At 39.0% G+C, this 27,674-nt stretch overlaps 1 protein-coding gene across 1 annotated transcript in view; it reads right to left on the reverse strand.

Annotated features, from left to right (window-relative positions):
• Positions 1-14,533: 14,533 nt before the first annotated feature.
• The window catches only part of LOC121368924 (fibroblast growth factor receptor 4-like), a 53,030-nt gene continuing 39,889 nt past the window's right edge, over positions 14,534-27,674 (reverse strand). Inside the window, exons 10-11 of the mRNA XM_041493684.1 lie at positions 26,418-26,523; positions 14,534-14,710 (exon numbers count right to left, since the gene is read on the reverse strand). Coding sequence (XP_041349618.1) covers positions 14,534-14,710; positions 26,418-26,523 — 283 coding nt within the window. The remainder of the gene's footprint in view (positions 14,711-26,417; positions 26,524-27,674) is intronic.

The following is a 27,674-nucleotide window of genomic DNA, read 5'->3' on the forward strand; positions in this document are numbered from 1 at the left end:
AGATTGGACCGTTGAATGCGCGTTACTGCTAATGGTTGGCATGAACTGACTGAATTTTGTTTTTGAAATCGCTTTTGTAAAAGACCAAATTCCATTGGAATTATACACTTTTTTTGGATCGACAAAATAGATTTTTAGCTGTGGGATTTTGAATTCACTATAAACATGTAACGTAAGTAATTTCAATAACTTTTAACCTTTAATAAAAAATGTCTGAAGCGACCTATTTTGTATGGTATAATTTATATGTGAAGATTTTTAGACGTTTACAAGTTTGACGGCAGACGATTACTGTTTGATGTCTAAAAATAGAATCTCAAGGAAATTACTCGGGGATTCCTTTGTTGACATAATTCATAAAGTAGTTCCGGCTATATAGCCAAAAATAGTACTAAACTGAGATTCATGGTGCTATGAATGCCAGTTTTTATCATCACGTGATACGAATTTAACCAATCCAAGGGTTTATAATAAAGGGATTTTTAGAGATTGGAATTATAATATTTTGACGTTATTCGGATTGGCGTGTATGCCAACCCATTTCTCTTTAAGTATATTATCACTCTGTGATTACCATACTTATAGTGTAATGTTGCCGGTAAAATATTATAAAATGCTGGAAAAGGCCTTAATAGCTGTGGAATTACTGGAACAAGATTTACCCAACTTTCGCGAATACCCAGCCTACGTTCAGCGACAGCGAACCACGCTAACGTTGGCACGATTTCCCGGTGTGATCAATTGATTTATCGTGAAGCGCAAACACCAGTCTAGATATTGTTTTCTTATTCCGCCCGGCAGCACTCAGCTTCAGCAAATTAGCCAAACCATCTTCTGAGTGGCAATTTTCCTAAAGACAAAGCAAGAAGGGTGTAGCAAAGTGGCAGTCCTCCCGAAGAAGCGGAAAAGACGCATCGTTTATATCCATGTTTTACGAAGATCTTAGCGCTAAGATCACCTTAAATGCATTATGTACTTAAGGTGATCTTAGCACTAAGATCGTTTAGTGAAAACGGAGCCCTGGAGAGTGGAAGCCTTCTTGGACGAAGCATGTGGGAGTGGTTCGTGTGAACACACTGTCACAACTATTGTCATAAAACATTCGTTGCACTGCCTTGTGCCGAGATACGAGTTTGAATGAGTTAATGGTTTTGTTGTTCAGTCTGTTATGATATAATATTAAATTTAAGTATTATTGTTTAGTGGCCTGATGTAAGATACACAACCAGTGAGCAAACTGATGTAGATGAATTTCTACTGACCTCTATTGATGTCAAGAACCGGTGGACAGTATGGACTGGTATGAAGCCATTATAAATTCTGCCTTCAATATTAACCACGTCACCATCCCACTCCACTACTGTAGATTTTAAGCAATGTGACTGATTATATTTGTGCGTGGGTAGCATTTGTCTTGCAGAGACATTTCAACAAAGAAAGATGAGAAATTTTTCACTTTCTGTTATGAGATAGAGTCTTCAATATTAATCACCATACGCCTCACCTCTCACCCTCACCTACTCCTGTAGTGTTTAAGTACAGTAATGTGACCGATGACTGAATGTATTACTATATACGCAAATATGTTCGCGAATAAAATATACTGCAAAATCGCGAACACGTTGATAGCGCCGCGAATTTAATTATGCGCGAATTTAATAAAGCGCGAACTTATTTCCGATTTGGTAAAATATTATTTCTCTTATAATATATAGTCTTATATATCTACATGACCAACCCATATCAGAATCAAGCAGAGGTCCGCAAGGTCACGTGATTCTGTAAACCTGCATGGTTACGTGGATTTGATTGAAGTGACACACAGCTGGGTGTAAGTCTGTTGTTACGTAATCTCAGTTTTCTTTGTTTTCTTTGTAACTTTGAATGGAAGTTTGTGTGTACCACCAATAATTCAAAGTTATTTCTTATGATATTTGCGTTTTTCAATTTTCTGTATCGCATGTGCGTGTTCCATCGATAACATGTCTTATCATTAACGTCTCGCTGACAGCATGGTGAACATGTCCAAGTGTGTGCGTGAAATCGTCATTGAAAAGAGTTTGGCAAATGAAATATGGGTAATTTTGATTTTATTATCGCGAAAATAATTCCTCGCGAAAATGTAAAAGCGAATTATTTTAGCCGCGAAAATATTTGCGCTTTTGTCTCACATAGTCATCTTGACAAAAAAGAAGAGATATTAATAGTCATACTCATCACACCCTTCACCCGTTGATTTTAAGTACAGAAATGTGATTGGTGAGTGTAAATATTATATTTGTGCGTGGGTCGCTTTTGTATCACACACAGAAAGAAGAGACATTTTTCACTTTCCGTTATGAGTTAGAGAAACCTTGTTTGGTGTCCTTTAATGATGACATCCAATGCCTACTGACGGCCCTAGACATGTTTGTGTGGTGAGATGATCGTGATGACAGCGACTGCGGACAATGGTTAGAATAGAAGCAGGAAATGGTAGCACCAGGAAGTTTACTGTTCGTTTTTACACAATTGGAATTAATCCGCCGCGTAAGACGCAATAGGCGACCTTCGTGTAATCAATCTAACATTACATTTTTATTTCTCTTTTTATATCTGTCGACAACCGACACACTTCCTTTGATTTTCAAATATCAAAAGGTAGCATCAGTTGTTATGCAACAGTTACTGCAAAACAACAATGCTTTGAAAATAGTATAAAAAAAAAATTCTTTCAATTAATGCACAGAGAATTTTTACAGCGAACAGAATTATGTCCAAAATTAAATTTGCGAACTGTTTGCCGTAGATAAACTAGACAGAGTTATTAACCCACACGATTTTACTTGGATCGCGGAGCTGCATGGAATAGCTCATACACTAGACAGTTATAACCCACGCGATTTTACTTGGATCGCGGAGCTGCATGGAATAGCTCATAAACTAGACAGAGTTATTAACCCACACGATTTTACTTGGATTGCGGAGCTGCATGGAATAGCTCATACAACATTCCACTTGTTGGGGTTAGGGGTAGAGTGAGTGACAGGCTGATTTTAATTCCATTTAATTTTATCCGACGTTATATAGCTAAATAAAAATGGGTTGAATGCGTCGTTAAATTAAACATTTTCTTTTTCTTTAATTTTTAATTTTGTGCGTTTAAAGCACACATACTTTAGCACCTCAGCTCTCTGGGCTGTCTGTTCAAGATAGAGGTTAATGGTTAGTGGTTAGTGGGAGAGACGTCTGATGACTTAACCACCATGCCGTTGTTCGAACGTCACAATCATACACATTGACTTCATACATGACAGGGTCGCTAACAGTAGACCCAATTTTCCAGGCATCGTAAGATGACAGTTACTGAGGTGGACCAGCTATATATTAATTTATCTTTTAACTGGAGGTGTGTGTGTGTGTGTGTGTGTGTGTGTGTGTGTGTGTGTGTGTGTGTGATTATCTTCAGTTTGGAGGTAAAGTGTCCACTCCCGTTTCCTATATTAATGTCAGTGTACAAGGCGAAATCATTGTTCGAGATTTGACTGACAAGGGTGACAGAGTGATCCAAACATCAGTGTAACCATATGAGGTTCAATTATATGATGCATTATAAAGACAGTGACCAGAAATAAAATATGAAGGTCCTTTCTAGCGGAGGAGGCAGCAGAAATACATAAAAGTGCTCTTTGTAGTTTAAAAGTGCCAGTTTTTTGTCTAGCTGTCTAAGACTATATATTACTGCACCTTGAGTTTGTTTCAAAAACCCTCTTAGTTATTTTAGACGACGAACAGCCATGGATATATTTTCTTTGACGTGACTCAATCTTTGAAGTCAGTAAATGTGGACGAGAAGAGAAACCAAACAGCAACAAAGCGCTAAAGAGACGAAAGAAGCTGGAAAACCAGACGTGGATGACAAGATTTACTGGAAACGCGGCTCTGTGTAGCGCTTCTCAGCCAGACATCAAACGTGTCACAACAAGGCTGAGACATGCATAGTAATCTGTATAAAATACAAATACGTAATGTGGGATTGACAGTCAGACATACAGTTAACTTTCTAATACTGTTGGTGAGGGTTGTAGTTAATATTTGCTTTTACATTTTATGTGCTCTCCTATTTCTTTCTATCAGTATAGTTTTAATAAATCTATATTAAAATCAGGGCTGTTACTAATTAAAACTAACCAGGGGCAGTAAAGAAATACAAGGCCATAGCAACATAATACAAAGTGTTTTCCAGCTGATAAGGACACTTTTACGCGTTTTGACGAGTGGGGAGATAACTGCTTTCTGCGTCCAACTATATCCGGCCATAAAGCTAAAACTGAACTATCACTTGAATCTTTACCGTATTAGCTGGCACAGTGCTTATAAATCCTCTGATATCATTACAAGCACGGGCTTATAAAAACGTTTAGAGTCAAGACTCGTATAAGTCTCAGATTGTAACCTCATGAAAATGATATCATTACAAGCACGGGCGTATAAAAATGTTTAGAGTCAAGACTCGTATAAGTCTCAGATTTTAACCTCATGACAATATCATTACAATTACGGGCCCATGTATCATCATAAATATGTTCAGAAATGTTTGACAGTGTGGAAAAACTCTACAACTAATTATAACATCACGATACTCTTTTAGTGACGATGTTTCGAATCAGTGTGTTGTCGTGTAGACAGATCCTTTCATGTAATACCTTAAAGAAGCTTCAATCTTTCTGACAACAAAAGGTACATATTAAGTATATTTTCTGTCTACATCATTACCTCTGAATATTCAATATGTTTCTGGTCGTCATAATGTTTGTAGCAACCAAAACTGGATTTTATATCCCATTAATTTCGTACGTACGAAAAAATGTATTTAAATAAATATGTACATTTAATCATTAAAAAGACTGATTGTCGGAAGCATTGATCGGATGTTCCTGACCTTGACACTTCTGTTTCGCTGATCGTTTGTTCACCGTAATTAACTTGTCACCTACATCTGTGTTACACGGGTCACTTTTTTCTTCTTTTTTTTCTTTTTTTTTAAAACTACATGTTATATCGTCTGCCACTTTCACATTTGGCATTATCAATTCCACGTTTACAGCCATTTTGTAACACCTTGTGGACATTTCCACGGACTAATTTTCTAATTTACATTCGTGCTTGAACATTTCCATGTTAACACGTTTAGTTTAATGACAGTTATCGCTGTCAATTGTGTCAGTTGGGACTCCGTTCGCAGATTAACCCGAGTCGCCATTTAAAGGGACATTCCTGAATTTGCTGCAATTTTAAAGATGTTATCGACTAACAGAGACATTTTAACGATTGTAATTATATATCAAATATATTTTTCTGCATAAAATATTAGTGACTGTATATATTAAACGTGTTTCTGATCTTTGTAAAAATTTGTACTAGGTTAAATTTTATTTTATTTCCTAAAATATATGTTTTCGTACGTACGAAATTATTAGAAAACAAAATCCAGAATGGGCTTCTTACAAATATTAAGACGACCAGAAACACATTGAATATACAGACATTGATATTCTAAACAAGAAAATATATTTAATATGTAAGTTTAATCGTAGAAATATTTTATTAGTCGAAAACATCTTACAATGCAACAAACTCAGGAATGTCCCTTTAAACTGAAAAGTGTTGAGGTTACTAGACACCAAATCAATTCCCATTGATGATAACGTTAACTGAAATAAAACTTAAATAAACTGTGTATGAACCAGGCCAGTGTGCAGGAAACGGTTTCGCTGACATTAAGAAGAAAGCGTACTAGTATACACCCTGTTTTATAATACATTTATACATTTTATAATACACATTTCATGAACTACAAAAGAAGAATCTGAAGACCGTTCACAAACCACGCCATTTTATTTCTCACAAAATAACAATAAACATTTGGCATTTCGTAATATTGAGCATTTTAAACGTAACAACCGCATATAACAAAACGCTATTAACACTGTATATATACATTAGCGTTAAATAATAGACGCAGTGTTAACATTTACAACCGAATACAATACAGAACAGACTTTGGTTTTTATCAACGGGACAAATTACAATCGGGTTCATCATATTCAAATTCATAAGTGATTTTTCAGAAAGCAAACACACGTTTTACTAAACGTTGAAATGTACTGGATCTCAACGACCAGAGGTTCTACTTTGTGGTGGAGATTTATGACGGCCATCTTGGATTTCCAGAATTTTAACCGTAATAAGCCGCTATCTGTTAACATTTTAGCATCAGAACTACCTAGTACACGTCACCAAATGGCGCATACCAGAGTACAACTTGCCATTAATCACGATTCTGTAAACGCATTGCATTTTGTGAATAGTAGCATCACATTTCTGTCGTCATATTAGTAAATGCGGGTTTTAAATGGCTGCCATTTAGGAAATTCAAGAAAGCTGCCAAAATGAATGAAACAAATATTGTATTTTTTGTTGTTGGTGCTGGTAATGTTTTTTTTTTTTTTTTTTTTTTTTTTTTTTTTAAACATTTAGCTTTTGTGTGTGTGTGTGTGTGTGTGTGTGTGTGTGTGTGTGTTTTGGGTAGGGTTTTGGTGGGGTTTTTTGCATTTAGTACACTCCAACGTTTATAAAAAAATATACATGTTTGCTAATTTGAACATAATTACCCAACGAACTGAACTAATGTTAAAAACCTCTCTGGTATTCACACCATGAACGTGCATGGAAGGCACATTTTACACGGATACCAATTCCACACGTTCGTATCCTTCGTTGAAAGACCACCATCTGATGTAGGCACTAATAGTGGATTTTGTGACAGTGTGATCCAAGTGAATCCATTTTCGTGCTTAACTGGGCGCCGTTTTACATAGCTATCTTATACACTTAAGATGATCTTGGCGTTAAGATCACCTCAAGTGCATAGCTATCTTATACACTTAAGATGATCACCTCAAGTGCATAGCTACATTATACACTTAAGATGATCTTGGCGTTAAGATCACCTCAAGTGCATAGCTATCTTATACACTTAAGATGATCACCTCAAGTGCATAGCTACATTATACACTTAAGATGATCTTGGCGTTAAGATCACTTCAAGTGCATAGCTACATCATACACTTAAGGTGATCTTAGCTCTAAGATCGCTTCGTAAAACGAAGTCCAGATAGATATATTAACCATGTATTGAGGTGGTAAAGATTTTGTTTGTTCTTTGCCTAAGAAAAAGACACATATCACATGCTGCATTTCGACAAGGTTGGTATAGCTGGGTAGGCAAAAATTAATTTAAAAAAAAAAGGAGAAAAAACAAAAACGAAAAACACTCTCATCAATCATTCATGTAAGATTATTTTCGTGACATTAGAAAATCAGAAGGATATGGCAGGGATCGCAAGTGATACCCCAGCACATGGTTTAATCGGTAGCTATTACATGTCTCATGTGACAGTTTTGACACTTGCTTTGATGTTAGAATCAATGTGCTCTAGAGGTGTCGTCAATTTGGTTTTAACCTTTTGTCTAATATTAGAGAGGAAACCCGCTGCTTTCACCACAGAGTCTACCCCCGAAAAGCAGCATGTATATGTTTTGTTTCACAAACAGGACAACCTATAACGTGACATTTTTAAACAAGTGGTGGAACAGGTTGGAATGGAAATTACGTCAAATGGTTTCACCGAGGAGAATTGATCCAACGCTCCATCGCATCCCAGATGAGCATTTTGTTCATCGAAGTATTCCCCATCCCGTACTTAGTGTTGGAATGTGTTCTCTAAATAACTCTTTGTAACAATGTAACAAAACAGTATTACAAATCAGCTGGCACTGCCTATAACAATGTTAAGTATAGATTTTAAGATACTTTATATACCCAATAATGTCAAACCCCCCAGCAGATATTGCCAATAAATACAGCAACGTTAAGTATACTGTAATTTGTTTCTTTTAATAATAATACAATCTAATTAAAATTAGCTCCACTATTACATGTGGATCTAAAGACAGCCAGTTGGAGCTCATGTCCACCAATCAAAACCTTACTTGCAGAATCCTGCCAGTGATTTAAAAATAATTTGAAAACATTCCGAATTATCCTGAGGGTATACGACATGTTTCGTGTGAATTACGAATGCCTTAAAACATGTTTTACTTTATAAAATAAATAATTTGTAATTTAAAACTGAAGACTGATTTAGTTTTTTTTAATTTTATAAATAAATAAATAATTTTTAATGTAAAATTGAAGACTGATAACCCACCCCGTACGTACTGGTATGGTTCGCTGTACTGCGGCCACTAAAATAGACTCGCCCGATATTTTTAGAATTTGTATGCTCCCAAATAACGTTATAAAAGACGAAGTGTGATTGGTCAATATTTAAATTATTATTTACAGACGAAATGTTACCTGGACATTGGGGACTATGCAGTGTTGTTAGTTTTATAATCACTGGCAGGATTCTGCAAGTAAGGTTTTGATTGGTGGACATGAGCTCCAACTGGCTGTCTTTAGATCCACATGTAATAGTGGAGCTAATTTTAATTAGATTGATAATAATAAAACCAACCAAACAAACACCCCCACCCAAAACAACAACAACACACACAGAGAAAACAACAGAACCCCCTACTCCAGCAGGCACTGGTAATAAATACAACAATATTAAGTATACTTTATATTCCCAACAATGTTACAAACCAGCAGGCACTGCCAACAGATATAACAATGTTAATAAAACTTTATATAATCAGTAATGTTAAAACCGAACTAATAAATACAAATATTAAGAATGCCCTGCATACATAAACACGTGAAGCCACCCCGATGGGAAAGCCACATGAATACGTGTTCCGATTTACAATATCAACACAAAACACGGTTTGTCTACAATATAAACTCTATACAGGACTTCCACTCCCCAGGATGGTACATGCTTCCAACTTCATATATGACTTCCATTCCCTAGGATGGTACATCCTTCCAACTCTATACAGGACTTCCATTCCCCAGGATGGCACATCCTTCCTACTTCATATAGGACTCCCACTCCCCAGGATAGCACATCCTTCCTACTCCATATAGGAATTCCATACCCCAGGATGGTACACCCTTCCTACAAAAATATAAATTGAAGCTGTATTGACAAACTACGCACAAAAACGAATCTTTTCACCGACAGCTATGTAAGTTATAATCAGGTCACCTTTTGTCAAAATACAAAGATGAGCTTTACAATGCAATGCTTATTTTGTGACTATGTTGAACATCGAGTGTTGCCTTGTACAAAAATGCGACTTTGAATTCTGCTGCACATCGATGTCAAATGCCAGAGAATAAATTGTAACGTCTACAGAAAACATTTAATAATACAAATTAGACAAACGCCTCGGTCACCGACAAAATCTACAAAACGTATCACAGTATGAGAAACATTCGAACAAATAATTAAATTCAATACATCTTATTTCATATAGGACTGCCATTCACCAGGATGATACATCCTTGCAACTCCATATATGACTGCCATTTGTCAGGATGGTACATCCTTCCTACTTGGTACAGGACCTCCAATACCCAGGATGGTACACCCTTCCTACTTCATATAGGACTTCCACTCCCCAGGATGGTACACCCTTCCTACTTCATATATAACTTCCACTCCCCAGGATGGAACATCCTTCCTACATGGTACAGGACCTCCACTCCCCAGGATGGTACACCCTTCTTACTTCATATATGACTTCCACTCCCCAGGATGGTACACCCTTCCTACTTGGTACAGGACCTCCACTCCCCAGGATGGTACACCCTTCCTACTTCATATATAACTTCCACTCCCCAGGATGGAACATCCATCCTACATGGTACAGGACCTCCACTCCCCAGGATGGTACACCCTTCCTACTTCATATAGGACTTCCACTCCCCAGGATGGTACACCCTTCCTACTTCATATAGGACTTCCATTCCCCAGGATGGTGCACCCTTCCTACTTCATATATGACTCCCACACCCCAGGGTGGTACATCCTTCCTACTTCATATAGGACTTCCACTCCCCAGGATGGTACATCCTTCCAACTCTAAACAAGACTTCCACTCCCCAGGATGGCACATCCTTCCAACTTCATATATGACTTCCATTCCCTAGGATGGTACATCCTTCCAACTCTATACAGGACTTCCACTCCCCAGGATGGTACATCCTTCCAACTTCATATAGCACTTCCACTCCACAGGATGGCACATACTTCCAACTCTATACAGGACTTCCACTCCCCAGGATGGTACATCCTTCCAACTTCATATATGACTTCCATTCCCCAGGATGGCACATCCTTCCTACTTCATATAGGACTCCCACTCCCCAGGATAGCACATCCTTCCTACTCCATATAGGAATTCCATACCCCAGGATGGTACACCCTTCCTACTTCAAATATGACTTCCACTCCCCAGGATGGTACACCCTTCCTACTTCATATAGTACTTCCACTCCCCAGGATGGTACACCTTTCCTACTTCATATAGAACTTCCACTCTCCAGGATGGTACATCCTTCCTACATGGTACAGGACCTCCACTCCCCAGGATGGTACACCCTTCCTACTTCATATATGACTTCCACTCCCCAGGATGGTACATCCTTCCTACTTTGTACAGAATCTCCACTCCCCAGGATGGTACACCCTTCCTACTTCATATAGGACTTCCACTCCCCAGGATGGTACACCCTTACTACTTAGTACAGGACCTCCACTCCCCAGGATGGTACACCCTTCCTACTTCATATATGACTTCCACTCCCCAGGATGGTACACCCTTCCTACTTCATATAGGACTTCCACTCCCCAGGATGGTACACCCTTCCTACTTCATATAGGACTTCCACTCCCCAGGATGGTACACCCTTACTACTTAGTACATGACCTCCACTCCCCAGGATGGTACACCCTTCCTACTTCATATAGGACTTCCACTCCCCAGGATGGTACACCCTTCCTACTTCATATAGGACTTCCACTCACCAGGGTGGTACATCCTTCCTACTTCATATAGGACTTCCACTCCCCAGGATGGCACATCCTTCCAACTCTATACAGGACTTCCATTCCCCAGGATGGTACATCCTTCCAACTTGATATAGGACTTCCACTGCCCAGGATGGCACATCCTTCCTACTTCATATAGGACCTCCACTCCCCAGGATGGCTCATCCTTCCTACTTCATATAGGACTCCCATTCCCCAGGATAGCACATCCTTCCTACTCCATATAGGAATTCCACACCCCAGGATGGTACACCCTTCCTACTTCATATAGTACTTCCACTCCCCAGGATGGTACATCCTTCCTACATAGTACAGGACCTCCACTCCCCAGGATGGTACACCCTTCCTACTTCATATATGACTTCCACTCCCCAGGATGGTACACCCTTCCTACTTTGTACAGAACCTCCACTCCCCATGATGGTACACCCTACCTACTTCATATAGGACTTCCACTCCCCAGGATGGTACACCCTTCCTACTTCATATAGGACTTCCACTCACCAGGGTGGTACATCCTTCCTACTTCATATAGGACTTCCACTCCCCAGGATGGCACATCCTTCCAACTCTATACAGGACTTCCATTCCCCAGGATGGTACATCCTTCCAACTTGATATAGGACTTCCACTCCCCAGGATGGCACATCCTTCCTACTTCATATAGGACCTCCACTCCCCAGGATGGCTCATCCTTCCTACTTCATATAGGACTCCCACTCCCCAGGATAGCACATCCTTCCTACTCCATATAGGAATTCCACACCCCAGGATGGTACACCCTTCCTACTTCATATAGTACTTCCACTCCCCAGGATGGTACACCTTTCCTACTTCATATATGACTTCCACTCCCCAGGATGGTACACCCTTCCTACTTTGTACAGAACCTCCACTCCCCATGATGGTACACCCTTTCTACTTCATATATGACTTCCACTCCCCAGGATGGTACACCCTTCCTACTTTGTACAGAACCTCCACTCCCCATGATGGTACACCCTTTCTACTTCATATAAGAATTCCACTCCCCAGGATGGTACACCCTTCCTGCTTCACATAGGACTTCCGCTCCCCAGGGCGGTACATCCTTCCTACTTTGTACAGGACCTCCACTCCCCAGGATGGTACATCCTTCCTACTTCATATAGGACTTCACTCCCAAGGATGGCACATCCTTCCTACTTCATATAGGACTCCCACTCCCCAGCATGGCACATACTTCCTACTCTATATAGGAATTCCACTCCCCAGGATGGTACACCCTTCCTACTTCATATAGGACTTCCACTCCCCAGGGCGGTACATCCTTCCTACTTCATATAGGACTTCCACTCCCCAGGATGGTACATCCTTCCTACTTTGTACAGGACCTCCACTCCCCAGGATGGTACATCCTTCCTACTTCATATAAGATTTCCACTCCCCAGGATGGTACACCCTTCCTACTTCATATAGGACTTCCACTCCCCAGGATGGTACATCCTTCCTACTTCATATAGGATTTCCACTCCCCAGGATGGTACACCCTTCCTACTTCATATAAGACTTCCACTCCCCAGGATGGTACATCCTTCCAACTTCATATAGGACTTCACTCCCAAGGATGGCACATCCTTCCTACTTCATATAGGACTCCCACTCCCCAGCATGGCACATACTTCCTACTCTATATAGGAATTCCACTCCCCAGGATGGTACACCCTTCCTACTTCATATAGGACTTCCACTTCCCAGGGTGGTACATCCTTCCTACTTCATATAGGTCTTCCACTCCCCAGGATGGCACATCCTTCCTACTTCATATAGGACTTCCACTCCCCAGGATGGCACATCCTTCCTACTTCATATAGGACTCCCACTTTCCAGGATGGTATATCCTTCCAACTTCATATAGGACTTCCCTCCCCAGGATGGTACATCGTTCCAACTCTGTACAGGACTTCCACTCCCCAGGATGGTACATCCTTCCATCTTCATATAGGACTTCCACTCCCCAGGATGGTACATCCTTCCAACTCTATACAGGACTTCCATTCCCCAGGATGGTACATCCTTCCAACTTGATATAGGACTTCCACTCCCCAGGATGGCACATCCTTCCTACTTCATATATGACTTCCACTCCCCAGGATGGTACATCCTTCCTACTTCATATAGGACTCCCACTCCCCAGGATGGTACATCCTTCCTACTTCATATATGACTTCCACTCCCCAGGATGGTACATCCTTCCTACTTCATATATGACTTCCACTCCCCAGGATGGTACATCCTTCCTACTTCATATAGGACTCCCACTCCCCAGGATGGTACATCCTTCCTACTTCATATATGACTTCCACTCCCCAGGATGGTACATCCTTCCTACTTCATATAGTAATATCATTCCTGAGAATGATACATTGTTCCTAGTTTGTAGGAGGACTGCCATTCACAAGACTAGTCTGACAAATCTTAGCTTTGAATTACAACTTACGTTTACAAAATATATAGTAACTGGAATCCATCAAGAGTAGGAATAAAATAAAAGAACCTAATCATAAAATGATCGTGTGCCTCTAGTACGAGTAGCACGTTGAGTAATGTGTTATGTTTACAGGGTATGACTACAGCAGCTATGGCTACCATGTTGGTATGATTATCACATATAGCCGCACTGTGGTTACAATAAGTCAAGAGTAACTGGTTAGGAGTTATACTGCTATGGCTACCATGTTGTTATGATTATCACATATTGCCGCACTGTGGTTACAATAAGTCAATAGTAACTGGTTAGGAGTTATACAGCTATGACTACCATGTTGGTATGATTATCACATATAGCCGCACTGTGGTTACAATAAGTCAAGAGTAACTGGTTAGGAGTTATACAGCTAGAGCAGCCCGTCGAATTAGGTTGGTGTGGTTACAAAATGTGATTACATTGACTTAAATGTAACTGGTTATGCAGCTAGAGTAACCCGTCGAATTATGTTGATGTGGTTACAAAAGGTGTTTACACTGACTCAACTGTAACTGTTTTTTTGGAGCTAGAGTAATCAGTTTAATTAGGTTTGTGTGGTTCTGGTGGCTCAAGTGTAATTAGTTACGGAACTGGAGTAACCAGTCGAATTATGTTGCTGTCGTTACACAATGATGTTACAGTGACTCAAGTGTAACTGGTTATGGAGCTAGAGTAACCAGTCAAATTATGTTGGTATGGTTACACTGACACAAGTTTAATTGGTTGTGGAGTTTGAGTAACCAGTCGAAGTATGTTAGTATGGTTACATGTGGTGACATGGACTATAGTATAACTGGTTATGGAGTAACCAGTCGAATTATGTTAGTATGGTTGTAGTGACACAAGTGTTACTGATTATGTAGTTTGAGTAACCAGTCGAATTGTTCTGTTGTGGTTACAATGACTCAAGTGATACTGGTTATGGAGTTTGAGTAACCAGTCGAATTATGTTAGTGTGGTGACAAAATGTGGTTACAGTGATTCAAGAGTAACTGGTTATGGAGCTAGAGTAACCAGACGAGTTGTGATTGTCTCTGTTTCCGCCACCACTGTCCATTCGTCCTTTGTCGGCGAGACCGGACAACGACAGAGCTGTGCCTTCACTGTCTCCATGCGTCAAGTAAGCCGAGTTAGACGTAGGCTGCATGTCCAGGTAGTCCTGTGAAATACAAATAATAAAACCTTAAAATACACATATAACAGTTATACCTATATAAACTTTATACACGTGTAATACATCTATCGCATGTGCATCTGATATAATTACACGTATCAAACCTTATTGTGTACCTATCACAATTACACGATGGAATACACATAAACCATTTACACATTACACGCTGAAATACACGTAAACCTTGTACACATTACACGTCGGAATACACATAAACCTTTTACACATTACCCGTTGGAATACACATAAACCTTTTACACATTACACGTTGGAATACACAAAAATCCTTTACACATTACACGCTGGAATACACTTAAACCTTTAATACATTACACGTTGGAATAAGCATAAACCTTGTACACATTACACGTTGGAATACACATAAACCTTTTACACATTACACGTTGGAATACACAAACATTTTACACATTACACGTTGGAATACACATAAACCGTTTACACATTACACGTTGGAATACACATAAATCCTTTACACATTACACGCTGGAATAAACACAAATCTTTTACACATTACACGTTGGAATACACATAAACATTGTACACATTATACGTTGTAATACACATAAACATTGTATACACATTATACGTTGGAATACACATAAATCCTTTACACATTACACGCTGGAATAAACACAAATCTTTTACACATTACACGTTGGAATACACATAAACCTTGTACACATTATACGTTGTAATACACATAAACATTGTATACACATTATACGTTGGAATACACATAATCCATTTACACATTACACGTTAGAATACACATACATCTTGTATACACATTATACGTTGGAATACACATAAACCGTGTATACACATTACACGTTGGAATACACATAAACCTTGTATACACATTATATGTTGAAATAAACATAAACCTTGTATACACGATGCAATGCATGATGGTATACATATGAAAGGTCCAAAGAAATAACGCATCCTATCGAAACAAAGAGCGACTATTATAAAAGTCGTGTATGTCAAGGTCACAATGTCACAATAAAAACGTATAATTGTGGTAGGCCAATAAGGGTTGTTGCTAAATCATGCGTGCTTAGGTATAAATATTCCACGATTGCAGTTGTAAACTATAAAATTCAATTATCTCAAAATATCAAAAGTGTGACATGACAGGGTATTCCCAAGGACCCTTCATATATATATATATATATATATATATATATATATATATATATATATATATATATATATATATACTCTTCAAAAGAAGAAACGCAAAACCACATTGTCGTAACATTTGGAGAATTGATTTAATTATTGAATGGTGAGTCCGATAATTACCAAATGTTGCAGGATTGTTCACAATTCACTCTAGTCCATTGTGAGTAAGTGAGAGGACACACCACCAAGGTCAAGGTCATCTGGAGTCAATACCGGGTGTGGCCTCCGCGTGTGTTGACAACTGCCTGGCACCGCCTGCCCATTGAAGCAACCAGAGTACGGATGACGTCCCGGGGGATGGTGGCCCACTCGGCCTGCAAGGCTGCTGCCAGCTCGGGCAGGGTCTGGGGCTGTGGTTGTCGCTGTCGGAGGCGTCGGTCCAACTCGTCCCATAGATGCTCAATTGGGTTCAAATCCGGTGATATCGATGGCCAAGGAAGGACATTAATGTTGTTGTTCTGTCGGAAAGCCGTTGTGAGACGTGCTGTGTGAGGCCTGGCGTTGTCATGTTGGAACACTGCGTTGGCGTTGGCCATAACTGGAACGATGTGTGGCCGGAGGATCTGGTCAATGTAGCCCTGTGCATTCAGGTTGCCCTGCACGTGGACCAGGTCAGTTCTGCCAGTGTGTGAGATGGCTGCCCACACCATGCCACTACCCCCGCCGAATCTGTCCACTTCCTGCACGCAGTTTGCCGCATAACGTTCACCACGACGCCTATACACGCGACATCTTCCATCATGACGTCGGAGCAGAAATCGGGACTCGTCACTGAACCACACCTGTCTCCATCGCAGTTGAGGCCATTGTCGATGAATCTGGCACCACTGCAGTCGGAGTCGACGGTGTTGTGGTGTTAAGATGACACCTCGAACTGGACGTCTGGCACGAATTCCTACCTCACGTAGGCGGTTCCGTACGGTCTGGTCGGATATCCTGCGCAAACCTGGTATTGCTGTGGCTGTGGAGGTGGCAGTAGTCAATCGTTCCCGAAGGTGGCGTACCCGGATGTAGCGGTCCTGCCCGGGGGTAGTGACCCGTGGTCGACCGGATCTAGGGAGGTCACGTGTTGATCCATGTTGCTGGTAACGGTCCCACAGTCTGGAGATGGTGCTTGGGGACACATGGAATGCCCTGGCAACGGCCGTTCTGGATTCGCCTGCGTCTAGTCGGCCGATGGCATTGTTTCTCTGCGGTTCACTGAGACGTGGCATGTCCTGGATTGTCAACTGTCGGCCAGATACAGAGGCCAGGCAAGCGAACACCCTGCACTTTTATACTGTCGGTGTTTATGTTGCACGTGCAGACAACGCACGTGCAGTGGTGATATGGTTTGCACGTGGCTGCGTTTTTGCGAATATTCACATTTTGGAACTTTATTGTACAGTAGCTGCGTTTTATCGAATGTAACTGTGGGAATGTGTTTGGGACATGCAATGACCTTATATTCACAAAGCATGAACCGGTAGGAAACATAAAATCGGAGTTATAACCCATTTGTACCCTTTTGCGTTTCTTTTTTTGAAGAGTATATATTACACATTGCCATGACCGTGAACCAATTTCAGTTCAGGTGAAAAATCTTAAATTTCAACTATTTGTATGCAAATATAAAGATCTTGTTTACGGGATTCAAATACAGTTATATCAGTTTAAGTAATAAGTTCTGAAACAGACAGATACTATATTCAACTACTGTCACGTAACAAGAGTAAATAATACTTAGAAAACAAATGTTTTAAAATCAGCCACACACAAATGTCACACATTCAACTAATCCACATCCGATTGGGTAAATCTGAATGACGCAAGAGGTTGGCTAAATCAATGAAAATTAATGAGTGGAGATTCGAAAAGCAGTTAGCTTGTATAATGGCTTCGATTTCTCCAATTTACTAGAATGTCATTTAGACGTCCAACCTCACGCCCAAGCGCTATGCTTTAAAGTGTGTTTTATGTAGCACAGCTTATTGTGCACCACATGGAGAATACATTCTGTGTTTTCATGCTACAAGACACTCAACTCGTCAGTTGGAAGACACTCCAATCCAATATGTAAAGGGAAAAAAGAGTCGCATAAAAGAAAGTGTTATTTCATCTTGTCAAATGGTCCGATAAAAAACCCAAAACGAGATTAACATTCTATAAGGTGAAGTCGTAAAAAAATATTGTAATCTTCCAGAAATCTCTAACTTTTCTTAGGATTAATGACAGGTTCAAAGCAAGTGCGGATCGAAAGTGGAGGTGATAGGGTGTAAGGCGTGACCCCAAAACATCCAGTTTAGCACATTAATACAATGCATTTATTTTTTAGTTGTAATTGGTCAGCTTGGCATTTCTGTAGAAGATTACCAAATAGGTAATACATGTTAGTGTACTTTTGAATACTGCAGGTGCCCTTTCTAAACGTCGCACACACATCCCTTAAATACTTAGGTGCCCTTTGGAAGCGTTGTACTTTCTCCCTATATAATTCTTGCATCCGCCCCTGTAAGGTTCATACAAAACTGCGTGTTGTGGGGGTCTTTTTTGTTTAAAGCAGATGATGCTTTATATGTAGACTTAAAATACTTGACAACAAAATGCCTTTGATAGACAGGTGATTGTTATACAAGATATTCTTTATAAACAGCTCGGGACGGGACGTAGCCCAGTGGTAAATCGGCTGATGTGCGGTCGATCTAGGATCAATCCTCCGTCGGTGGGCCTATTGGGCTAGTTTTCGTTCCAGCCAGTGCACCATGACTGGTATTTCAAAGGCCTTTTTATGTACTATCTGTCTGTGGGATGGTGCATATAAAAGATTCCTAACTACTAAAGGAAAAATGTAGCGTGTTTCCTCTCTAAGACAAAATGTCAAAAGTACCAAATATTTGATATTCAATAGCTGATGATTAATGAATCAATGTTAAACAAAACAAACTTTAAACTTTTTATAGACAGCTGGCGATGTGCTTTATAGACATGCGGTTGTTTTACAATGTGTCCTTTATAGACAAGTGGTTGTGTCCTTTTTAGACAAGTGGTGTTTTATAGACAGGAGGTAGTTATACAAGGTGTTCTTTATAGACATGTGGTTGTTTTACAATGTATCCTTTATAGACATGTGGTTGTTATACAAAATAGTTTATAGACAGGCGGTTTTTAAAGACAGGTGGTTGTTACACAAAATGTTCTTTATATTGTAACCAGGGGTAGTTTTGCAATTAATGATAACTACCGCATATGAATATTATATTAATACCTATTGTTAATATTTATATATCCTACACTTATTTCAGTTACACTTTTTAATAGTGTCACGACAGGTTGCATAATTATGTTATCAGTTGTCTATCAGTTGGTTAGCTGTGTTGTGTTTTATGCAGTTGGGCGTGAGATCAGGGCACGTGAAGTTAGTGACAGTTACGCTTGACTGAACACTCTGACACATGACAGGTAGCAATGCATGCTGGTAAAAATCCGATCTTTTTCCCCGCCAAAAATAACCACACCTTAGGTACTTCCATCTTTTTCTTGGGACGTCGAGATGCAAATGTAGAGCTACATGAAGTGAAAACTAAACTGTAGATCTTAACAGACTGCAAAGTCGTTAATTGTTTATATATATATATATATATATATATATATATATATATATATATGTAATTTATTCGTTTATATATTAATATACGAGTGCTCTGTTTGGTGCGAGCTGAACAAGATGTTCTGGTGAGAAATTGTATTGTGTTTTATGTGTGCACGCGACGACGCGTAAATTGTACTTTTTATATATTGTCTCGCATCCATATGTGCTACAAACTAAATGTTAAGGATGCTTTGTTTTTATGTATTTTAGGTTTTTCCCTATGTTTTTTTTATTCTCTTGAATAAAAATGGCTGAACCTACGCTGAGGTGTTGTTGTTAACATTACTTCAACCGAGTGAGGGTTACAATATACAGGTTTTATACTAATACTAAAAGCTGATTGTGCTGAGCTAAAGTAGTACATGAATATTCTGACCAGTTCCTATAAACATGCATCACTCTTGGCCATAAAATAGACTTCATTAGAGTAAATGGCACCAATATTGATATATGAAAACATTGCTTTGGAACTGAATAATTAAGAATTGACTGCAATTATTTTTTGATTCATGCAAGTATGAACCGAAAAAACGATGTGCACACTGTATGATCCCGGGGTAGTAGGCGTGGCTTAATTTTTGGGGGTTCATCGAGATATGAACAAAAAAAAGTAAGCACCTCTGGACCAATCAGATTGCCGTAAAGTGTATAGACGCAAAGAAAATTTAATTATTAGATTTAAAAAATATATATATTTCCTCTTAATAAATTTCAACAACATACACATGCATAAGATTTCGGAGATTGCATGGCTATTTCTGTCATGAAAAATTGGCAACTGAAAGGTTTAACCTATTAAACGCCACAAACATTTAACACAGATACAAAAACATGTTTTGTGTTTTGGACATTACAAACATGGATGATGATGAGATGAATTGTGAAGCCGCAGTATTTCCATTTCGGTATAGGACTATTTGACACTTCCGTGCTCCATGCTTGATGTCAACTGAGCTATCTCGGTATCACCCGAGCCCTGAGTACATGGAACCTGCAGTGCATGCCGGGTAATCATCCCCCATGTGGGGTCATACACTCGGGAGACACACCCATAATCGCACTCGTGAAGGTGGCCTTACACCTACCCATTGAGCCTAGCGGTGAACTCACTCTGGGTTGGAGCCGGTACTGGAATGAAAATTCCCCTATTGCCTCAGGTGGGGTACGAACCGTGTACCTACCAGCCTCAAGTCCGATGGCATAACCACGATACCACCGAAGCCGGTAAGGTCCATATATGAAAAAATTGCTTTGGAACTGAATAACAGATTTTTAAAACAATATATTTCCTTTTAATAAATTTCAACAACATACACATGCATAACATGTCTGAGATTGCATGGCTGTTTTTGCCATGAAAAAAGGCAGATGAAAGGTGCATTTATCACAATAATGCTACACATAGTTTTTCATAATACTCATAATGGAAATGTATCTGTATCTCACAAACCTTCCTTAAATAGTGATATTGCCCTGAGACGGTCCCACCGGTCCATCAAAAGTGATATTGCCCTGGGATATTTAAAGGGACATACCCTAGTTTTTAAACACTAAGGCTTATTTTTCACTATTAGAGCCGTTTATGATCACTGAAATAAAAAAAAAAAAATTATTTTATTGTTTAGATTATCCATTTCCGTACAACCGTATAGTGTTTCTGTAATCCTGGTGTTTCTAATACCACGAAATGCAATTTTCATATATTTAAAAACGCACGTGCGTCTGAGAACTAACGGTTATAGAAAGAAAGAAGTGTTTTATTTAACGACGCACTCAACACATTTTATTTACGGTTATATGGCGTCAGACATATGGTTAAGGACCACACAGATTTTTTTAGAGGAAACCCGTTGTCGCCACATATGCTACTCTTTTACGACAGGCAGCAAGGGATCTTTTATTTGCGCTTCCAACAGGCAGGAGAACACAAACCATGGCCTTTGTTGAACCAGTTATGGATCACTGGTCGGTGCAAGTGGTTTACACCTACCCATTGAGCCTTGCGGAGCACTCACTCAGGGTTTGGAGTCGGTATCTGGATTAAAAATTCCATGCCTCGACTGGGATCCGAACCCAGTACCTACCAGCCTGTAGACCGATGGCCTGCCACGACGCCACCGAGGCCGGTCTAACGGTTATAGAGTCGCGTTTCAGTCTATTTTTATTGGCATTTCAACGTCACAGATTCTTTTTTCACTCTGTTGTATTCAAATTTGTTACAGGTTTATAAATTAACCAAACTTAGTGTCCATTTTTAGGGGTTGAAAGTAGTCTAGGTGAAAATGTGCCTTAGTGTTTAAAACTAGGGTCTGTCCCTTTAACCAATGAAAATAAAGATGATACAGAATTCTATCCAATTAATGCAACGTCAGCTGCTACTTCTATAATGTAAACAAGCACAAACTTGTGACAAAACACTTTGCTGTCCTACAAAGAAAAGATAAAATTTTTATTCATACTGAGTTTAATTTCGCAAATACGACAAAGACAAGTTCAGTTATCGTCAAAAGATGTAAGGCATATATCGCAGATTTAGAAACGTACATAATACATCAAAATGCAGTTGGAATCGGCACTCTCAGGATTTTATGTTACAAATTAAAAAAAAAACCGCATTTGGAGGTAATCGGTAACTGTTCAGTATAATGTCTCGAATTTGATTTTTGTCTTGGTAATGTTTCAACTGTTTATTTCCACATTCCTCAGCGTGTCATACAATGTCATATCATTACGTGACGTCACTAAATCCCATCAGTTTTAACTGATAAACAAAGCAGGAATGTACGAGTCTTATGGATGACATTATGTAATAAAACAATTATTGACCAATTTCGGGCAATATGATGTTTTATGGACCGAGGAAATTAATACTGAGCTCAGCAGTTGGCCTCGGTCAATATCAATTTCTTCGGTCCATAAAACATGACATTGCCCTCAATGACGGTCAATAATTGATAAATATATATTAAAAGTTTACTTTATGTTTATGACGTCATACTTGTTTGAATGTTTACAAACAAAACAATTGCATGTAAATAAATAACTTAAGCACCCACCCACACATCCCTAAGTATAAAAATCAATTTCATAGTCTGCTGTTAGTTTTATTACAAGTTCAAATCACGTGGAACAGGAAAACTCCCCTGTTTTTTTCCACAAAGATGTGCATTTATATGGAAGTTTTAAAAAAGGATGGACTACAAGAACAGAATTTTAATGACGAGTAAGTAGCCTACACATAGGCCATACTTGTTACTAATTAGTTACAAAAAGTGTATATAAATATTAATTAAATTAAAGTCGCAGATTTCAGATATACCTGTACATAACATAATTGGCGGAATTCTAGATGCGTATTACAGAAGTATTTATTAAATCTTCTCGGTTAACCCAAGGGATTTTAGTTTATTGTGGTTTGACAACACATTAACATAAACAGTTAGTTTAATGACTGTTTGGTTTGCACAGCGAGCATTTCCCAGGGGACATAATATTTATTTGCCTGGTTTTCACAGGGAAGAGAGGTTTTGGCTACTTTGTCCTTTCACCAAGCTGGTGGGCATGTAGCATTTGCTGTGGTTATTGCCTCCATGCTGGAGCAAGTTTGATGGGTATGCTATATACATGTATGTATATAAATTTATGTGTAATAATAATAAATTCCACAATCCATTAATTGTTGTTGTTTATTAGGAAGAACTGTTGTTATAAAATAAATACACACACACACACACACACACACACACACACACACACACACACACACACACACACACACACACACATATATATATATATATACACGAATAGAAAATCCTTCTGTGTTGCTAGCACCTCTCCTCTAAAGTAGCAAGGGGGCTCAAGATAATATATTTTAAATATATAGTTCTGGATTGTAAAGTATAAACGAAACATTAAGTGCTAGATACCTAGAATAGAAAATATATTAATAAAAAAGGGGACATCTGTATGAATATATCCTACCAGTCCATCGTAGAATGCCATCCTTTCTACTTAGCAGTCTACATTTCAATCTACTATTACTACTTTAATTTCAGCTTAGATTTTGTTTTCAAATAATTTCGTACGTACCCCCCAATATTTTAGGAAACAAAATGAAATTTAACCTAGTACAAATATTAGAACGATCAGAAACACGTTTAATGCACAGCCACTAATATTTTATGCAGAAAATACATTTGATATGTTATTACAATCGTTAAAACGTCTCTGTTAGTCGATAACATCTTAAAAACTGCAGCAAACTCAGGAATGTCCCTTCAATGTTGTTACATCCATATGAAACAACCATTGAATAGCATTTGGGGCACTTTCACATTAGCCAATCTTTTGGTTATCAGCCCGCCATTGATTAACATTACCGTCACTCTTATATGAGCTCGACATAGAATTCCATTACCATCACTTTTATAGTATAATTTCAACATTGTTATTCCTCGTCCCCTATTGATTTCAATTAATTTTAATCCAGTACTGGTATCGATCGCGTAAACACGTTGATATTCGTGGGCGACCCATAATCGGAAGGCACCTCTAAGATGGAATGCAACAAATATAGTTATCAAATACTGATTACACTGCTGACATCTGGTGCTGCACCTGTTAACGATGTCTGTGAACAGAAGGCAACACTCTAGTAAGTAATCTCGAACAAATGTCTAATATTACTTAGAGCATCTCGAAACTGAAACAGCCACCTGTCATTAATCAAGCCATTTCGAATGAAAGACACCATTAAAAAACCTAGTAGCACCAGCCGTATATTGATTACTAATATTTCGTCAACAGGTTCAGTATTAATCTGGCAATTAGATGTAATTGGACATCTTCAAAATTGGTTATATTCCAGGGTATGTACTAATCTAGCTTGTAGGTAGACTAGTAAATGGACATCTTCAAATGTGATTAAATTCCAGGAGCTGTACTAGTCTAGCTTGTAAATATTCCAGTAATTGGACATCGTCAAAAGAGATTATATTCCAGGGCCAGATCCACTTTGTAGCATTAAATCGAAGGAATACATCTGACATCAGTGAATTGATCCTCGAACATTAGCTATACCAGCCACAGAGCAGTGAACAGAACGAGATAAAAATGTCGACCTGCAGCTTTCTTTATCCACGCGTCCACATAGTTGTTTAAAGGTTGCATTGCTTGCATATGACTGTTCATATCAAACATAATTCTCTTCACGTGTGTCCATCCATTCAACAACGGTGTATGTATAACAGTTCACCTACCCTGTCATGTTTTTTTCTTAATGAGTTTACAGTCTAAAATCACAATTCCATCCATCCAATCTCCTATGCACCTAAACCATCCACCAATCCATCTGTCCATTCATCTGTGGATCCACCCAAGCACCCAAATAAAACTCAACCCTCCAGGCCATGCACGCACTCATATGTCTGCCCATCCATTCATCTCTCCCATCACACATCCAAAGGGCTCTACCATAGGAATCTGTTACCTACGGAAAATCTGAAATGTTTTTGAAGTGGGCAAATTAATCACTTACGGCAATTGTGAGCCTGCAGCAAATATGAGCAGTTGCCCGGGAGCCACGCGATTTTAGGGCCTCCGAAATTCAATTTTAAAAATACAAATAGGTTCATATTATTAAATAGGGTCCCTAGTACACTGCTTTGCCCGGGGTCCTGAAATATTCTTAAGACGGCCCTGACTGAGAGGCATAAATAACGCAATGGGTATTTTGCTGATATTTTCTTTTAGAAATATTATGTCATCTATGTTAGGCATGCAGGCAAATGGAATATTGGTAGCAACTGTAACTGAAAGAAAATATTTTTCGAATTGTGATTTAAAAAAAATAAAATGTGGTTTTAACCAAAATATACAACTTGGGTTTTTTGGCAATAAAATAGCATTTTTTTAACATTACTTACCGTAATGTTAAAAAAAGACAGAAAACACAAAACATGGTTGCTTTCATAGGGAGACGAGAGAATGCAATGCACATGCCAAACGATTTTCATATGCAATACTGTGTTATTGCAATAAACACCCAAGTTATGCTGTTGGCTTAAAACTCTTTTTTTTTTTTATTTGAACAAAATCTTCTTTCACTTACATATGTTACCAATATGTCATTTGTCCGCATGCTTAATATATATGATTTGACATGTCTATAAGAGATTATTCAGTGAAAAACCAATTGGGTTATTTATGCCTCTGGCCACAGATAGGAACCTGGGTGACAGAACCGACCGCCTATGTAAACACATTTCCTGGCTTGTCGGTGCCTCCCTGGTAATAGGGATGGACGGTACCCTTAGGGTAACCCAGAGTGGCTAGAAGCAAGGTCCTCCATACGCCCTCTAACCTGCCCCCTCGGGTAACCAAGAGGTGAGCAACCAACTCCCAATGGGTAACCAATATACTAATTATTGAAAAGTATCCCTTAAAACCGATGGAAATACTTTTTTATTCAGCGGCAAAAAAAACCCCTGCCATTGGTACAGCGCCTGACATAGGTGTCATCGTTAAGTTCAGCACCTAGATTCATTCATCTATCATTCCGTCCATCCGTTCATCCACCCATCTATTCATCCATACAAACCACACCATTCTCCAAAAATGCAAGCATGCATCAGCTGCTGCAACTGGCTACGGCAATTGGCAATGCCGTTGGGATTGCCGTGTTTTTTTAATTCTCCACGGCACTTTTTTAGTTTTGCCATATTTTTACTGGAGTATTTTTGTTTTGCCATAGACATTGTTTTATTTGCAGGGGCTGATGTATGAATGCATGCATGCATACATCATCCCTTCCATCCGTCCATCCGTCCATCCATCCATCCAGGCTGTACTTACACTGACAAAGACTTTCTGCAGAACCTCGTCCAGCGTGGAACACAGTTTGGCGAATGAAGGTCGTTTTCGTGGGTCTTCTTCCCAGCACGCCTTCAGAATCTGAAAACTGTTAGACCAGTGTTATCGTTAAAACCTGTTAGACCAGTGTTGTCGTTAAAAACTGTTAGATAGTGTTATCGTTAAAAACTATTAGACCAGTGTTGTTGTTAAAAACTAGTAGACCAGTGTTGTCGTTAAAAACGGTTAGACCAGTGTTATCGTTAAAAGCTATTAGACCAGTGTTGTCGTTAAAAACGGTTAGACCAGTGTTATCGTTAAAAACGGTTAGACCAGTGTTATCGTTAAAAAAAACCTATTAGACCAGTGTTATCGTTAAAAACTATTAGACCAGTGTTATCGTTAAAAACTGTTACAAGTGTCGTTGTTAATAACTGTTACACCAGTGTCGTCGTTAGTAACTGTTACACCAGTGTCGTCGTTAGTAACTGTTAGACCAGTGTCGTCGTTAATAACTGTTAGACCAGTGTCGTCATTAATAACTGTTAGACTAGTCCCGTCATTAAAATCTGTTAGACCAGTGTGGTCATTAAAAACTGTTAGACCAGTGTCGTCGTTAATAACTGTTAGACCAGTGTCGGCGTTAATAACTGTTAGACCAGTGTCGGCGTTAATAACTGTTAGACCAGTGTTGTCATTAAAAACCGTTAGACCATGTCGCCATTAAAATCTGTTAGACCAGTGTGGTCATTAATAACTGTTAGGCCAGTGTCGTCATTAAAAACTTTACACCAGTATCGTCATTAAAAACTGTTACACCAGTATCGTCATTAAAAATAGTTAGACCAGTGTCGTCATTAAAAACTATTAGACCAGTCGTTAATAACTGTTAGACCAGTGTCGGCGTTAATATCTGTTAGACCAGTGGTTAATAAACATTCTCTAGCGGTTATTTGTACTGGATATCAGACAAACGTTCTGTATCGGTTGTTTATATTCGAGATCAGACAAACGTTCTGTATCGGTTGTTTATATTCGATATCAGACATACGTTCTGTATCGGTTGTTTATATTCGATATCAGACACACGTTCTGTATCGGTTGTTTATATTCGATATCAGACACACGTTCTGTATCGGTTGTTTATATTCGATATCAGACAAACGTTCTGTATCGGTTGTTTATATTCGATATCAGACAAACGTTCTGTATCGGTCGTTTATATTCGATATCAGACATACGTTCTGTATCGGTCGTTTA

Source organism: Gigantopelta aegis, chromosome 3, assembly GCF_016097555.1.
Source record: "Gigantopelta aegis isolate Gae_Host chromosome 3, Gae_host_genome, whole genome shotgun sequence".
In the NCBI taxonomy this organism is placed as follows: Eukaryota; Metazoa; Mollusca; class Gastropoda; order Neomphalida; family Peltospiridae; genus Gigantopelta; species Gigantopelta aegis.